The 19,335-nt window shown below is 19.2% G+C and overlaps 4 protein-coding genes across 4 annotated transcripts; 1 reads left to right on the forward strand and 3 right to left on the reverse strand.

Moving 5' to 3' along the window:
* Positions 1-270: 270 nt before the first annotated feature.
* PGSY75_0709100 (Cg1 protein) lies at positions 271-4,161 on the forward strand (the record flags this gene model as incomplete). The annotated part of the gene is made up of 1 exon (XM_018784954.1): positions 271-4,161. The coding sequence occupies one exon, from the start codon at positions 271-273 to the stop codon at positions 4,159-4,161; it is 3,891 nt and encodes a 1,296-aa protein (XP_018642455.1).
* Positions 4,162-4,573: 412 nt separating this feature from the next.
* On the reverse strand, positions 4,574-5,437 carry PGSY75_0709200 (Cg6 protein; the record flags this gene model as incomplete). The annotated part of the gene is made up of 1 exon (XM_018784955.1): positions 4,574-5,437. One exon carries the CDS (start codon positions 5,435-5,437, stop codon positions 4,574-4,576), a length of 864 nt encoding a protein of 287 aa, XP_018642456.1.
* Positions 5,438-5,744: 307 nt separating this feature from the next.
* PGSY75_0709300 (Cg2 protein) lies at positions 5,745-13,595 on the reverse strand (the record flags this gene model as incomplete). The annotated part of the gene is made up of 1 exon (XM_018784956.1): positions 5,745-13,595. One exon carries the CDS (start codon positions 13,593-13,595, stop codon positions 5,745-5,747), a length of 7,851 nt encoding a protein of 2,616 aa, XP_018642457.1.
* Positions 13,596-15,037: 1,442 nt separating this feature from the next.
* On the reverse strand, positions 15,038-19,009 carry PGSY75_0709400 (Cg7 protein; the record flags this gene model as incomplete). Its single annotated transcript, XM_018784957.1, has 2 exons — positions 15,038-16,993; positions 17,141-19,009. 2 exons carry the CDS (start codon positions 19,007-19,009, stop codon positions 15,038-15,040), a joined length of 3,825 nt encoding a protein of 1,274 aa, XP_018642458.1.
* Between the last annotated feature and the right edge of the window lie 326 nt (positions 19,010-19,335).

The raw sequence follows: 19,335 nt of genomic DNA on the forward strand, positions 1-19,335 counted from the left end.
TAAAATTATTTATTATATATAAAAAAGAATAAAAGTATAAAAAAAAAATAAAAAAAAAAAAAGAAAAAAAAAAAAAAAAAAAAACTCTAACACATATATATATATATATATATATATTATTAACAATTAATAATTTAAGTACATTTTGTATTTTTTTTTTTTTTTTCTAATTTCAAGTTATATTATATATATATATATATATATATATATATATATATTAATATATCGAATAATGAAAAATATCAGAGTAAATATGATATAATAAAAAAGATGTTTACCTTTCTTGTTATTATTGTAAACGTGTTGGTTTGCATATGTTTCTTGAATACAAAATATCAGATACAACTAGATTATAGTGTACCTAGTGCCTTAATTAATTTAGATAGATCCTTAAAATATACGAACATAACTGTAGGAAAGGATTCCTTTCTTTGTATATTAGATAAGTCTGATAGTTTTGATACCTGTGAAAAATATGATTTGTTGAAAAATGTCGATGAGTTTTACCCTGATGGGGTTGACGAACAAAAAGGAGTAAACAATAATAATAATAAAAAAAAAAATAACAATAATAAAAAAAAATATAACAACAATAATAATAATAATAATAATTATAATAATTATAATTATATTTATAATAAACATATTGACAATAATGGTGACTATCAAATTAATAATGATTATTATACAAAGTATAATATTTATGATTATGTTGAAGAACAGCTAAGGAAAAACTACCTTATAAAATATTCATATAATAATTATAACAATATGAACTATAATTTATATCTAGAGGAAGATAACTACGAAATTGAATATCACAATGTGGATAACTGGCTGAATATAAAAGGAAATGAAGTTAAGAATAATATTATAAAAGATATTGATGATAATACAAGTCCTAAGCAAAGTAGTAATAATAAAGGTTGGATATGTAATAAGGCATTGAATAGATTAAATGATAAATATTCGAAAGAATTAAAAAAAAAAAAAAAAAAAAACCAAAAAAAAAACAAATATCCTTATGATTCCTTTTGGAAGGAAAGAAATGAAAAGGCTGATAAATTAAATAAGACATTTAGTTGTAATTTTCAAAAGTTATATGATTATATTTTTTATAAACATAAAATGAATGCATATCATAAATATAGAATATATAATAATATTAATGATGATATATTATTAAAGAATCATATAATAAAAGGAAAAATGTTAACTATAAATAATACATGTGTTGATGCATTTTCTAATGGAAATATATTAAAAATATGTTTAAATAAATCTATATCATTTATAACTAAAAGATATCCTACTAAACATAAAAAACATATTACTATATCAAATTATGCTATAGGCAAAGATTTATTATTTTCTAATAATACGGTAGTACAATATTATAGTGATGGCAAATATTTTTTTGAAGTACTTTTTTTATGTGGTAATAATAATTTAAGAGTTAATAGTTTTGAAAAGTTATATAATATATATTATCCATTTATTTTTCAAATATATGAACATATAAATACAACAATTACAAAATTATATAATATTATAATAAAAAGATTAATAGATAATGATGTATATTTTTTTAAATCATTTTCTAATTATCAATATTCTGAACAATATTATAAATCATTAAAACAGAAATTAATACATAATTTAAATTTATATTATCCTGATGCTATATATTTATATCGTATTACATTAAGTGGTTATATGTTTTGTAATTATACTGAGAAAATAAATCCACCAAATTTTTTTCTTTTAAAAAATCTAATGAATAAATGTCATCATTTTATTAGAGAAGATGATACAATGTTTGAAATATGTTTACCTTATAGTGTTATTCAATATAAAAAAAATGTTTTTGGAAAAGAAAAATATCCATTAGTTTTATTAGGATCTTCATATAATTCACTTAATCAAGGTAAACCCTTTTATGAAAAAATGTATGATATCTTCCCTGTTCTCAAATCTAATCATATGATGAAAAAAAATTTGGAATATTATAATAAATTGAAAAAAACACACATTTCAACACCCAATTCTTTCAATACACAACAAAAGTTTGTGTCATCAACCAATAAAAATAATTCAAATATAGCACATGTAAAATATGATTATCCAAATAAAAAAACATTAACTTCTCAACAAATATTATCATCTCTAGAGGAATTTACTATAAAAACTGCTTTATCGTCAAATAATATGGCTACACCAAATAATATGATAACACAAAATAATATGGGTACAACAAATAATATGATAACACCGAATAATTTAACACCAAACAATTTAACACCAAACAATTTAACACCAAATAATTTAACACCAAATAATATGGGTACACCAAATAATATGATAACACCAAATAATTTAACACCAAATAATTTAACACCAAACAATTTAACACCAAACAATTTAACACCAAACAATTTAACACCAAACAATTTAACACCAAATAATACTTCTACTGCCAAAAGTGTATCCTCATCAAGTACCTTATCACCTCCAAATTTATTTCCATCATCATTTAATGTGTCTTATACTCCTTTTTATATTACCTCCCTTTCGGCCTACTTTTCTTCCTCAGCACACCGTATGCCATATGTAAGTTCCTATATAATTGACAAGCCACTGGAGGTACTGAAATATGGAAATGGCAGTTTTTATAAAGCTTTAGCGTTTGATTTGAAAGGAGGGAAATGTATAGATTCGTTAGACGAAGTTCATGATTTCTTAACGACCATATATTTTGATTGTTCTTTAAATTATAAAAGTGGAACACAAACAAAAGTTGTTAATGTCTTTCAATCAACTGAGTGTCATTATTATGTCCATATGACATCACCATATGTGTGTGCTCATCCAATGTTACATATGCCAATGAAATCAAAAAATGAGACAGTAAAATGTTTTAGGAATATATATGCAGCTAGTTCTCAGCTTCAGGATAAGTGGGCCAACAATATGTTTAATAATATTATGTATAATAAGAGGGATGATATACCTAAAATTATAAGTAGTAATATAACTAATGAGAATAATATGAATAATATGAATAATATGAACCATATGAATAATATGAATAATATGAATAATTTGAATAATATGAATAATATGAATAATTTGAATAATATGAATAATTTGAATAATATGAATAATATGAACCATATGAATAATTTGAATAATATGAATAATATGTGGAATGATCAAAATAGATCATCTGATAAAAATCCGAATGGATATACATTTCGTAATTTTTTTTTCAATAAAGAAGATATATTAAAGAATGATCATTTTATTAGTAATGATGATAAAATGAATTTGTTTGAATTTTATGTGTTACAAAATAAAATATTTAAAAATAAAAATTTCCTTTCTTTTGAAGCTATACCCAAAGATACAGAAATAATATTTGGAAAAAATTATCATTTCGGTTTAGGCAATTATGTAAGAAAACGAATTTATAAATCCACTCCCATATTTCATATTGGAAATATTGTAAGACATAAATACTGGAATTATCAAGCTGTAGTTATTAGTTGGGATTATTCATGTTTTGCTCCTAATGAATGGAAAAAAAAATCATTCTCTGAATATCCCCCTGAATTTCAAAATACCGTTCATTATCTTCTCTTAATAAATAACAAGAAGAAAAAAACAAATGAAAATGTATTTTGTTATACTAAGGATCAAAATAGAAAGAAATGTAACAAAGGGAATAAGGAAAATGAAAATGTACATATCAAGAAAAATAAAAATGTGAATAATAATATTAATATTAATAATAATAATATTAATAATAATAATATTAATAATGATGATGATTATTATGGGTATCATTTTAATCAGCATGATAAATATAGAAATAATAAAAATAAAATGTATTATGATACTAATGACAAATTAAAATATAATAAAAATTATCAAGATGAAGAAGAAAAAAAAGAAAATCATACTAATCAAAATGATCAGGAACTTTTCCATTTTGCTTATGTACCAGAAGCAAGTTTAATTTATGGTGATGAAATTATATATAATGAATATTTATATGAATTTTTTGATAAATATAATAATTCCTTTCATTTTTATATTCCTAAAAAAAAACATATCATATGGAAACTATTCCCATATGACTTTTTTAATTTAATCTTTTGAGTATAAGTTGATAAAATATACCACAAGGACATAATAAGAGTGGGGGGGGGAAAAAAAAAAAAAATAAATAAATAAATACATACATACATACATATATTATATATATATATATATAATTTATTATATATACATTTCTTTCTTATTTTAATTTTGTTTTTTTGTTCACATATATTATATATGTGTAATTATTTTTTTATTTGTGTTTTTTATAAAATATATATTTTTTATTTTGTACAAAAAATTACAAATACATTTGAAAACGCCCTTATTTAAAAAAAAAAAAAAAAAAAAAAAAAAAAAAAAAAAAAATGGACATATATAAAAATATACATATATATATAAATATATACATATTATATAAACATACATATATAAATATATATATATATATATAAATATATACATATATATGTTATATTATATCTTTGAATTTATTTTGGTCATGTAATTCTTGCAACTTATCTATGCCACCTACAAATTTTTGGTTAACATATAATTGAGGAAATGTAGGCCAATTAGAATATATTTTTAAAGCATTTCTTAATTGTTGATTATCTAAAATATTGACAGTATGAATTTCTTTTACTTTATTTAATTTTAGAATATGAATAGCTTGTTTACTATATTTACAATAAGGATTTAAAGCTGTCCCTTTCATAAATAAAACAACATTATATTTGTTTAAAATGTTTTCAATTATATTTATTATATCTTCACTTAATTTTATATTTTCTTCAACTCTTTCGGATTCAATATATTGATCATTTATACATTTATCACTATCATATTGATCATTAACATATTGATCATTTATACATTTATCACTATCATATTTATCGTTTATACATTTATCATTATCATTTTTATGGTTTACATTTTTATTATCATCAACGAAAGATGACAAAATACTTGATGAATTAAAATTTACCTCTTCCTCATCCCCCTTTGTAATTATATTTTCATTTTTATTTTCTTTATATAATTCATCCAAATAATTTACTACTTCATTATTAGCAATGTGTATATTATTTTGATTTGTTTTATTTTTAAATAATTCATTGTGATACCTATCATAATTCTTTTTTTTTTCTTCTTCTTTTGGATCGGGGGTAACTTCACAAGATGTTAAGAATATTATATTTTTTAATTTTATGAAATTTTTAATATGGCCTAAATTTTTATTATTTGTTCTTTTTTCCTTTTTAAAAAATATGGAATGAATACCCAGAGAGGCACAAATATAAATTAAATTCGACGCTTTTAAGTATTTGTTCATTTTTTTAATGTTATTAAAATGAAAATGAAAATATAAATATAAATAAATAAATAAATATATATATATATATATATGTGTATATTTATTTGTTTAAAAAAAAATAACAAAATTATAGATATATAAATATTTGACAAAGTAAAAATAAAATAAATAATTATATATATATTGTACATATTTATTAATACCCCCTTTTTTAGGTCTTTTTAAAAATATTCAAAAAAATTTTATTTTTTTGTTCATTTTTATTTGTGTGTGTAAGAATTAATTTCCAAATAATGATGAAACATTTGTATAAAAAAAAAAATGTTCATTCCTTTTTTTGATTAGCCTTGAGCAATAATTCAAATGTTGAAATGTGGAGAATAGTTTGTGTAGCTACTAATGAATAGTTTGGTTTTAAATTATATGTTTGTAAAATATTCATAACTCTTTCATGAGCTATATTTAAATCAATATTATTCGTTACAAGGAATTTAATAAATGGCTCATTATTTATATATACATCTTTTAAATTTTTTACAGGTAAAGAAGAAATTTGAAAACTTAAAATGATATGATCATTATTTTTATTTAATATATCTAATTTATTTTTATTATATGATATTATTTTGAATGGGCTAGGCATATATCTCCATATTTTATAATTAATTTTAATATTATTATAATTAATAGTAGAATAATTTAAACTATTTAACATATTTGAATTTATATCTTTATTTTTATAATTTGAATTATCATTCAAATTTTTCATATTATTATTTATATAATTATTTATATTTTCTTTATCATCTTCATTATTTAATAATATATCCATTGAATTATTCATATCATTATATATTATTTTTAAATCATTATTATTATATTTTAATATATTCTCCATATGAATATTTTTTTCATCAACTTTTTCTTTTATTATTAATGGAATATTTATTTCAAGAAATTTCTTATCATTATTTTTTATTTCTTTTTTTTTTTTATTTTTTAAAAACAAATCTGATTTTTCAACATTATTTATATTATCATGTATGATATCTTTCTCTTCTCTCATACTAAATTGTGTCTCTATAAAAGGGGAACACAAAACATCTGTATTAGTTGATAGCCAAAAATATAAATGTTCATAATAAGATAAAACAGAATTAAAAACTAATGAAGAAAATTCACAAATCTTTTTTTTATCATTAATTATTTCATTCATTATATAAAAAAAAACATCAACGTCTTGTAACTTTAATCTTAATAACCATATTCTCACATATTTATATATTATATTTAATGAGCAATTTATTTCACACTTTTCTTTTAAAATATTATCATTATATAAGATGAAAAATTTTGATGAACACTCCCCACCATCATCATTACTTTGATGGTTATAAATATTTTGATGGTTATAAATATTTTTATTGTTATCTATATTTTTATTGTTATCTATATTTTTATTGTCATCTATATTTTTATTGTCATCTATATTTTTATTGTCATCTATATTTTTATTGTCATCTATATTTTTATTGTCATCTATATTTTTATTGTCATCTATATTTTTATTGTCATCTATATTTTTATTCATATCAGTATTTTTTTTTTTTTTTTTTTGAAGACAATAAAACCAAGTATCGTCCTCATCAACCTCCTCGCCCACATTTTCAAAGTATAAGGTAATTCCATGAGACAAATAATGTATTTGAGATTTCCATATATTATTAGTCATATAATTAATAATATGATCAAAATTTATAAGTTCCTTTTCCTTTTGATCCTCTTTAATATATTGTATATACTGTTGTGGCATATCCACTTTATCATTCTTATAATTCTTATCACAATAATTAATTTTCTTTACCTTGTTATAATAAGATTTTATATCATTGAAATCATCAAATTTTAAACTTCTTAAAAAAAATGCTTTTTTTATCAAACTTTTATGAATCAAATATTTATTTTGTGTTGTTTGTAAAAACATTATAAAATTATTAAAACAATAAGAATTTATAAGATATTTCCATTTTTTTATATCTATGTTATTCAAAATGAGTGTATTATTTATCAATGAATATATATACATATTGTCATTCTGATTTATTAAATTTATATTATCTTGTTCTTCATTTGGTGTATATTCTTTATTTTTTGTTTTTTGTTTTTTTTTTTCTTCATTTATCTGCATTATATTATTATCTGTTACTTGTATACATATATTATCAACCTTTTGATCATCTTCATTTGTTTTTAATTTTTTATATTTCATAATATCTTCTATAGTTTCCTCTTTATTATCTTCTACATTTCTATTTTGACAATTAGTATTATCATTAAATATTTCATTGATATTACTATGAAAGGTTTCATAATTCCTCTTGGCATTATTTATCTTTCTATCATTTTTTAATCTTTCTATGTATAACGTTCTAACATTATATATATTCCATATTAAATGTATATAAATATGATCATTCTGATTATCACTTGCTTCTTTTTTTATTGTATCATTATTATTATTATTATTATTATTATCATTATCATTATAATCTGTATTCATATTTGTTTCTCCAGGATTGGGTTCATGATCACAAGGGTTCTTATTCTTCCTAGCTGTGATATATTGAAATATATTACTTATATTTTTATCACGTCTTAATTTAATATCTGTGTAATCATTTTTTAGTCTACATATTAATGTTAGCCACACTCCGAATGTCCTTAAAAATTCAAATAGATTATATAATATGGTTGGAAGAAAATATGGAGAGAAAAAAAATAGTTCTGATGATATTATCTTATTTTTTATTTTTAATAAATATTTTATATTTGATATAAATATCTCATATTCTTCAAAATCGTTCAAATAATTTGATGAAAATAATAATACCTCATCAATTTTAGTAGTAAGGACCTTTGTAGGTGGAGAAGAACAAAAATATTCTTCATTTTTATTTTTTGTTTTATTTAAATCTGATATGTTATCATGACAATCTTGTGACAAATTAGTATTGGTTATATTAAAATTTATTAAATTACAATAGTTTAAAAATAAATAAATAAATAAATCTTCTTCATCCATATTATCAATACATACATTTTGATTATTCAATAAGGGATCTATATGAACTGAACGAGCTGATGATAAATTTTCTTGTATTATTTCTCCATCCCTTTTTATGTTGACAAATGAATCATTATAATTTTGTTGTTTATTTTTGAATAAATCATGACATTTAAAATTTTTAAAAAAATAATTTTTTTTTTTGATGATGCTCAGTTCATTCCTATGATTTTTATTATAATAAGTTATTAAATGCGGTATGATTAGAATTTTAGAATAATATTCAGGATGTAATAAAATATAAAAAGATAAATTACTATTATATATATATATATCTTTACATATCAAATTTATTGTAAATAGATTTTCATATTGAATATCAAATAGGATAGACGGATCTATAATATTTAAGAAATGTATATTTCTTAAATGTTCATTTGTTTTATTTATTAAAATATAAAAATAATGATGAAATTCATATGTAAAACATATTAATTTTAATAAATTAAATATACTTTTTTTTTTTTCTAAATATAGATATAAATTATTTTTTTCTTTAATATAAATGTTGTTTAAACAATTAATTGGATTCTTAACAGATATATCAATAAATAATAATTTCTTTAATATATCATTAAATGTAGTAAATGTTCTCATATCATTTATACTATTTCTTTTAAATGTATTATGACTATTATTTAATATTTCTTCTTTTTCTATAATATTATTATTGTTTTTATATAATTCATTTTTTATATTATCATCATCATCATAATAATAATCATTATTCAAAAAATTTAAACTTATAAAGCATGTTATATCTTTATTATAATTACAATGATATGTAATATCAATATTATATATATTACTATTTCTTACAACAAAAATTGAAGGCATTATTTTATTTTCTAAATAATAAAGCTCGTTTGAAAAATATAAAGCATAACAACTTTTTATGATACATGAAAATATAGTTAAGATATTGAACTTATTACATTCATCATTTAATAATATATACATTTTTTTAATTAAAACCCAATTATTTATTTTATTTTCATTCGAAGTTGTTATATTATTTGATATATGTTCTTCATCTTTTTCATCACTAACTATATTACAACATAAATCTTTATTCATCACATTTATATCTTTAATGTGATTTATTTGATCTTCATTTTTTATTAATTTATTTTCTTGTACTATGCATGCTGAATTTATACTACCATTATGATCATTTTGTATTTCATTGTTACATTTATTTTTTTTTTTTGTTTTTTTTTCCAGTTTCATATTTATAACTAAACATTTATGATATATGAATAACTCCCTATTTTTTATCACATCCAAATTATTTATTTTCATATATCTTTTTTCTTTTATTGGCATTTTAAAAAAAAGAGAACCAGTACTATCCATTTTTATTAAAAGGTAATTTAATTTATTATTGTTATCTTGCTTGTTCATGTTGTAATCATTATTCATAGCATATGATTTATTGAATAATGTATATAAATGTAGCATATAATTATTAATATAATTTTCTGGATATTCATAACAATTTTTATTTTTCTTTTTATTTATATAATATTGTAAATCTAGGGCACATTTTTTCTTTTGCCTTATGAAATTAATATAATTATGTTCACCAAAAAATTGGTACATATAACAAGGTGTATTATTATTACTATTACTATTACTATTATTATTACTATTACTATTATTATTACTATTATTATTATGAATAATATTGTCTATATATCCTTTTTGTTCATCCCTTTTCATATTAGTTCCTCTCACATTCTTCATTTCATCATTTCTTCTTTTGTCCTTTCTATTTATCATTATATGAGTAGAAAAATCAAAGGCATCAGAAAATAAGGGACAGAAAAAATTAACTTTTAATATATTATATAAATTAATAAACATATTAGAATAATTATCAATCAAATCTTTCAAACTATCAAAATATAAATGCATGTCTGAGGAAAGAATATATTTTTTATGAATTAAGGGTATTATAAAACTATTATTTTTTTTAAATGTCTTATTCATATCTTCTTCATATGTACCTCCTCTATTTTCTTTTTCTATATTTTCTTTTTTCATATTTTCAAATGTTATAATAATATAAGAGCAAAATATATAGCCTCTTTCTATTAATATGCATAATAGTATGGGTGTATTTTTATTTATATATAAAGTATAATAAAAGATGGATACAAAATTTTTTCTATAAGAGAAATTCTGTTTATCACCTATGGTGTTTTCTATAAAGATGTCTTTATTATTATAATTATCTTTGTCATTCAAATGATTTGTATGTTTATTCATATTATCATCATATCTATTCATATTATCATCCACCTTTTTCACATTATTTATTTTTTTCCCCCTTTCCAATTCCCTTTTTAGTTGTGCCTCCAAATTAGTTTGCTCACCCGAATAAATATAAAAATAAAAATCAATATAAGAAAAAAATTGCTCCAAAAATTTTGTTAGTACTAGATTAGATGAATAGTCCGATTTCTTTAAAAAATAATATAACATTAATTTGTGAAAAAAAATATTTGGATATAAATCCTTTTTATTAAAAGTAAAATTTTCCATTTTACCAGGTCTTACTTGAAATCGTTCTTTTAAAATTTTGTATAAATAAATATATGAAGAATAATATTTCAATAAATATAATATATATATAATCAATTTTAAATTATAAGATAAACTAATCATATTTATAAATATATCACTATCCCAGTGACATTTAAATACTAACTTTTCTTTTATCATATTTATAAATAAATCAATCTTTTGATTATAAAATATATATCTTAATATATATGAGTTTTCATTTTCTTTCTTCAAATTAATTAATGTTAAAAAGTTTAATATATTATTATTTTCTTGATAATTACTATGGTCATCTATTTCTTTAATTTGAATATTTCCATGTATATCTTGACATTTCAACTCCTCCTTTATAAAATGTAAGTCAAAAAAATAATCTAACAATAAATCATGTATATTTATTACACCTGTCTTATATGAATACTCACTTTTTTCTAAGGAATCCTTTAAATAATATATGTGCTTCCTAGATAAAAGTAGAGTCGTATCATCATGACAAGTAGAAAATATTTTCAGTATAGAAAATAAAAAGAATACAATGCAATAACCAATTTTGTTATACCAATTTTCTATATGAATATAATAAGGATTATAAGATAAAATATTTTTAATTTTTTTCTTCATATAAAAACATATTACATATTCGTAATATGATAAAATATTTTTAAAAATAATATTTTTTTCATTTTTTTCATTTTTATTATTTTTTTCATTTTTTTCATTTTTTTCATTTTTTTTATTTTTTTTATTTTTTTTATTTTTTTCATTTTTATTAGAAAAATAACTAAATGGCCACATAAAAACTTGAATATTTCCATTTAAATTATTTAATATAAATTTTAAAATAATTTTATTTTTATTCATTTCATTTATAAAAATTGGTGTATTATTTTTTCTTTTCTTAAAATATGTATATATAATAGAATCTGTTAAATCAATGTCATATAATTGTATATCCAAATGTAAAAAAACATCATTATCATTTAATGTGTAATTATAACAAGAAGGTGTGTATTCAATATTATTATTTTTAAATACTTTATATAATTGAAATTTCTTTTTTTTATAATTATAAGAATTATATTGATTTATACAACCTTTATAAAATTCTAATATTTGAATACTACAATAAAAATGACTAAGCTTATATATTTCATAAAAAATATCACTAAGTTGTAGTTGTGCTTTTTTTGTACTTACATTTTTTACATAATATTTTTCAATACTATTATTTTTTTCATGATGACATCTTTCTTTCTTTTTTTCTTTTTTAAGTATATAATCTATAAAATTATTTAATTCATAAGTTTTATCATCACCCTCATGAGATTTATTACTACTATGTGGATTATTACTATAATGTGAATTATCACTATAAAGTGAATTATCACTATAAAGTGAATTATCACTATAATGTGAATTATCATCACCATTATATTTATTATCACTCATTTTATCACCAACATTATCTTTATTATCACTCATTTTATCACCAACATTATCTTTATTATCACCCATTTTATCACCAACATTATCTTTATTATCACCCATTTTATCACCAACATTATCTTTATTATCACCACCATTTTGGTCCTTTTCAATCTTGTCGCCCCATGGAGATAGATAACCCTCAAAATTTTTTGCTCCTTCGATGTGTTCCATGCGACCTGTTGATATATCCTCTTTTTCATTCATTTGTTCTTTAGAAGTTATATAGTTACTATAACACTGTTGCTGTTTTTGAAGCAGATGATAATTTATTAGGTTGCTTAATATAAGATTGTGAGATTCACTCAGATTCATAGTGTGTAGAAATAATATGTCTACATTTAATATTTTCACATTTAAAAAGTCACTAATAAGAGATATCCTAACTTCATTTATTATTTCTAAATCTAATATACCATGTGAAAAAATAAAATCTACTTTTTTTTTTGGTATTTTAGATATATAATAATTAATTAAGAATTCATCTATTATTCTTTTTTTCAAAATATTCATTTGATATTTATTTAAATTAGGTAAAAAACATTCATTCGGATTTTTTAATATTTCTTTAAATAATAAAGGAAATCTAGTATATCTTTTTGTTGATAATATATCTATAGCACATAATATATTATTTTCATTTATTTGTAATGGAATTGTTTTTAATTTTGTCATATATAAATCATATTGATATTTTGTTTTGAATTCTTCATATGTTTGTTTACTCTCAAGTATATATTTAATTAAATCATTAATTTCTTTATTACGTTCTCGATATTTATCTATTTCTAATATTTTTAAAAAACATTCTCTCATATGTCTACAATATTGTATTAATGCACTTCGTAAATAATCATAATTTTCTCCACTATCATTATCAACTCTCTCACAAAAAAAAAACCAATCATTGATAGATCTCTTAGCTATCTTTTTTAAAAGAAGACCATAACTTATGCATTTGTAATCCTTATATTCATCATGCTCATCACTTTCCATCATTATTTTATTCTTATGAAAATAAAAATTATTAATTTATTTATATCATGTACAAATAAAAAAAAATATATTTAATTTTTTACATGAATTACATATTATTATTATTTTTATTATTATGTTGGCATTAGAATTAATGACACATCGATTTCTTACATCATATCATTTTTAAACAAAAATATAAACATATCACACAATAGTAATATGACATATATACATATATATATATATATATATAATACCTTAGAATGTGTTCAGTGGATTTATTATATATATATATATATATTTTTTTTTTTTTAAGAATTCTTATATCTATATGTATATATATTAAATAATACTTTTTTCAAAAAAGCAATTAGAAACTTAAATCATTCCAGGGTATTATAATTATATATAAAATTTTATCAGTTCACTCTATGAAGAAATATTATATATATTAATATATATATATATAATACATTCGAACAATTGAATTAATTATATTATTATATGTAGGATTAAAAAGAAAAGGAAATCTCCTCATCATTAATATTCATACAAATAAATACCTATTGTTCTCATTATTTTAAAAGTTTCATGTTTTTTTTCAACAAAAAAAATAAAATAAAATAAAAATAAAAAATATACATACATATATATGTATATATATATATTAAATAATTGACAAATTCAAAAAAGCAAAATAGATATTTATATAAAAACAAAAATAAGAGAACTTGATGATACAGGGAAATAAAAAAATAAAGAAATATATAAAATATAAAATATATATTATATATATATATATAATAATATATATATTTTTTATAAGTTATTAACTCAAAAGGGGTTAAGAGAAAAGGTGAAAGCAAAAAAAAAAAAAAAAAAAAAAAAAAATTAAAAAATTGAAAAATTAAAAAATTAAAAAAATTAAAAAAATTAAAAAAATTAAAAATTAAAAAAAATATTCCAAACGAAAACATATTTATTAATATATATATATTATATTTCACGTATTAATAATTATATATTTTATTATATACATATAATATATATATATATAATATATTATTATTATATATATTAAAAATGGCCTACAATTTATTGGTATTCTCTTTTTTTTTCATATATACATAATATATATAATATATATATAATAATATTTTTTATAATATTAGAGGAAAGAATTATATATAAAACATAAAAAAAAATATATACTTTATAAAAAAATTAACATATCAAATATACATTTTAAGTGATCACATTGAAGATAATTATGTATTATATATATGTATGTATGTATTTATTTTAATATATATATATTTTTTTTTTTTTTTTTTTTTTTTGAAAAAAAAATTCATAAATATGGTTTTATTGAAATGGCCTTAACCATTTGATGAAACATTTGCATATATAATATATTTATAATATATTTATAATATGTTTATTCATTTCTACAGTATTTTTTTTTAATTTACTAATGCGTTTAACTTTTTTTTCATACTTATAATTATTTCGTCGTCTTCATTATATATACCCGTTTGTATTAGTCTACTAATTTCACTCTTTAAATTTTCAATAACTTTATTATTTTTTTTGTCGTGTATTTTTTTTGTTATAACATTAGATTTATCCTTTACCATAAATAATTTTGTATTTTTTATTTTTTTCTCATCCTTGGATGTATATATATTATTTAATTTTTTTTTTTTGTCTACACATGGAAGAAGAAGCTCTTTTTTTTTACTCAATGGATTATCTTTAAATGTATTATTATTATTATTATTGTTGTTATTGTGTTGTTGTTCTTGTTGTTGTTCTTGTTGTTGTTCTTGTTGTTGTTCTTGTTGGTTTTTTTTTTCCTTTTGTTGAGGATGATTGTGTTTATATATATGTTCTTCAAACAATGTATCGTTTTGAAGAACCTTTTCATTCTGTTTTTCTTCTAACATATAACTGTTTGATATATAATGATCGTTATTTTTTGTTTTCATAAGTTTAGGCGATTGTGATAATGACAATATATCCATTATATTTTTTTCTTGTTTGATTTCATCATTTAATATATATTTGATATCATTAATACTTTTTAATATATTATGAAATTGTTGTTCTACTATTTCGTTATTTATTAAATCATATATATTTTCTAGTTGTATAATAAAATTGGATATATGTTGTAAACTTTTTTTTCTATTTTTATGTATCATTTTAATATATGATTGTATATTTTCATTATATTTTTTGTTATTTAATAATAAAAGATTATTTGTATTATTTTCTTTGAAATATTTTAATTCTTGATTAATTTGTTGAAAATATGTTTTACTTATTATAACATTATCTTTATGATTATATTTATTTAACATATTTTTCATATGATCTTTTTCTTTTAATAAAAATCTATTTTCTTTTATTACTTTTTTATAGTTATTTCTTAATTCATCATTTTCTTTTATTACACTTTCATTTAATTCATTTTTTTTTAATTTCTCCTTAAATGTATATAAAGATTTTTCATATACATATTTAATTTTTTTTAGTTTTTTTTCTAATGAATATATTTCTTCATTTAATTCTTTGTCTTTTAATTTTAACATATTTTTATTATTAATAATATTTATTTGTTCTTCTTTCATTTTTATAATAATTTCTTTTAATTCATTTTTTTTTTTTTCAAATTCGCTTTTTCTTTCCTTTTCCATTATTTCATACTTCTTACTAAACTTTCTAATTAGTTGTTCTTCTTTTTTCTTTAAAATATTTCTCATCATATCTTCTTCTTTTTCTTTCCATATTTTAAATTCGTATAGGTTTCTAGGTATATTCTTTGTATTGAAATGTGTTGTGTTTGTTGTATGGCTTGATAGGTTTTTAAAATTATCATTGTAATTATTCTGCATACTATTTAAATTGTTATTATTATAATTATTATTATTACTGTTTATATCTACAACCTGATGATTACCATAAATATTATCATCACCATCATTTTTTTTATTATTATTATTATATTTTATGTTTGTGTTTTTGTTTGTGTTTTTGTTTGTGTTTTTGTTTGTGTTTGTATCCTTATTTTTATTTATACCTCTCATGCAACTATTTAATAATATGTCCTCCTTTAAACTAACATATATTTCAACATTCAATTCGGATGTTAAATATTTCTCTTTAAAAACATTCAAATATAAACATACTCTATAATTAAATTTATAATAATGTGGAGACTTCTGTTTAATCATTATTTCATTTAATTCACTTATAATATTGTTTATATGAAATTCTCCAACTCCTATGTTTATTTCACTCTCCTTTTCTTTCATATAAAGTTCAAAGAAAAGTTTTCTTCCCTCCAAATTATGATACAGCTCTTCTTCGTCCTTTACTTCAAAATTGTGGTTCACATAGCAATCTTTAAGTTCAATCTGGATTAAAAAAAATAAAACATATAAAAAAAAAAAAAATATATTTAAAAAAATATATTTAAAAATATATAATATAAAAATATATAAAATTATATACATGTATAATATATATATATCTTATTTATTTTTGTGGTATTGTTTGGGCACCTTTGCGTTCTCTCTAAATAAATACAACTCCGATTTAAACTTCTCATCAAACAAATCAGACTCCATTTTTAAATAAAATTCATTTTCATTCTTTTTTCTTTTCTCTGCATATATATTACTAAGCTCTAATATATGACAATTATTTACTGATACAAAAAAATTACACGTCGTGTTACATACAGTATTAGGAATAACATTAGGAATCATATTATATATAGCATTATTCATATTAGATGTTGTCATATCATTATTTAGAACAATAGGAGATACACCATCATTCATTATATCCTTATATAAACTCTGATTGTTATTATATGATTCATCTATATTATAAGGATGATGAACTATACTACTTGAACTATAACCAAACGAATCCATACCGTTATTTATACTTGTATTTAAAAATATTGAAATGATACTTGCTCTAATATTTATGGGTTTATCATTATTATTAATTGAATTTATCGTATTTAAATTATATGTTATTTTTTTCGAGTCTTTATAAAACACCCATTGATCTTTAACTTCAGTTTTATTTTTCATATGATCAAAGGTGAAAATACCTTTTTTATCAACATATAATTTTATGCCATTAAAATGTAAGCAAAAGTTATTAATATAAAAATAATCAGCTAGCTCTTTTATATTATCTACTAATATTAAACTAAAATGACAGCCGGTATTGAAATGATGAATACCATGGGTTAATTTATCATTCTTAATATCACGCATATTATTAATATTATCCATATTATTATTATTATGATGATCACTTATGTTATCATATTGTTCCTCTTTATTTTCTCTATATAAAATTTCTCTTTTTTCTTTCATATTATTTATCACATGCCGTTCTCTTAAACCTATTTGGATATCGCCCCCCCTTGAATTATCATCACCAAGTCTTACCTTTTCACTTACATTTTGTATTGTTTCTCCTATAGCTACTTCGATATCATTATTTAGAAAAAACTGTTTATTATATTGATTGAAATTAACATATAAATAAAATATACTATTCATATGAAATAAATTTAACACATGTTTATATTTATTATCATACTTTTCTAATTTCATATGAATATTATTATCATTCTTTAAATAAATTTTTTGTAAATCCTCTTTTTCAATTAAATGCTCTTCTAATTTCAAACATATAGAAAATATCAAATCAGAACTTATATAAAAATTACTTATGTTTTCATACTTTTTGTTTTGTATATATTCGAAATCATTTATTAAATCACTAAATAAACATTTGAAATAAATACTTTCATTGTCAAAATTTAAATTATCATGCATATCTACACTTTTTAGTAAATGAATTTTATTCTTATCCAACTTTTTTTCTTCATAAGAAAATATATTTTTATTTTTCCTTTTTAAAACTTCTTCAGAAGTATAATTATCATTACAATAGTTATCATTATTATCACTATTATAGTTATTATAATTTATCTTATCATTATCAATATGATGATAATCTCTTCTTTTATTCTCATCCTTATTTTCCTTTCCATTCCTTTCTATAACTTGAACATTATCTACATAATCGTCCACATTTTCTTTGCACCTTTTTTCTTCTTTTTTTATTTCAATAAATAATTCAATATGCTCATACAAAAAATTAGCTATCTCATTTAAAGTACCACTTATAACACATTCATATTCATTTTTCTTTCGTTTTTTTAAAAGCCCATGAAATTTTTTTATGAAATATCCTTTAGAACTATTAGATGAATCAATATCATTCACATCTGGTAAATTTATAACAAAATCATCACATAAACAATTATCATCCTTTTCTATATTCTTCAAAATTATAAATTTTAAGTTTAAATGCACACATATTATTTCTTCGTAATCCATTGAAGTGTATTATTATATATATACATTTTAAAAAAAAAAAAAAAAAAAAAAAAAAAAAAAAAAAAAATTTACATATATTATATATATATAATATATATGAGTATACACTTTCTTTTTTTTTTTTTTTTTTTTTTTTTTTCTATTTGAAAAAAATTAAAAATATGTACATATATATATATATATAAAGAATTAAGTTAAAAAAGTATAAAATGAAATCAAAATGTTCCAAAGAAATAATAATTTTAGAATGTATTTTATATTTAAGTATATGTAACTGTAATGTGTACTTTAAAAAAATATATTTTTGAGTTATATATATAATATAT

This window comes from Plasmodium gaboni, chromosome 7 (assembly GCF_001602025.1).
Source record: "Plasmodium gaboni strain SY75 chromosome 7, whole genome shotgun sequence".
In the NCBI taxonomy this organism is placed as follows: Eukaryota; Apicomplexa; class Aconoidasida; order Haemosporida; family Plasmodiidae; genus Plasmodium; species Plasmodium gaboni.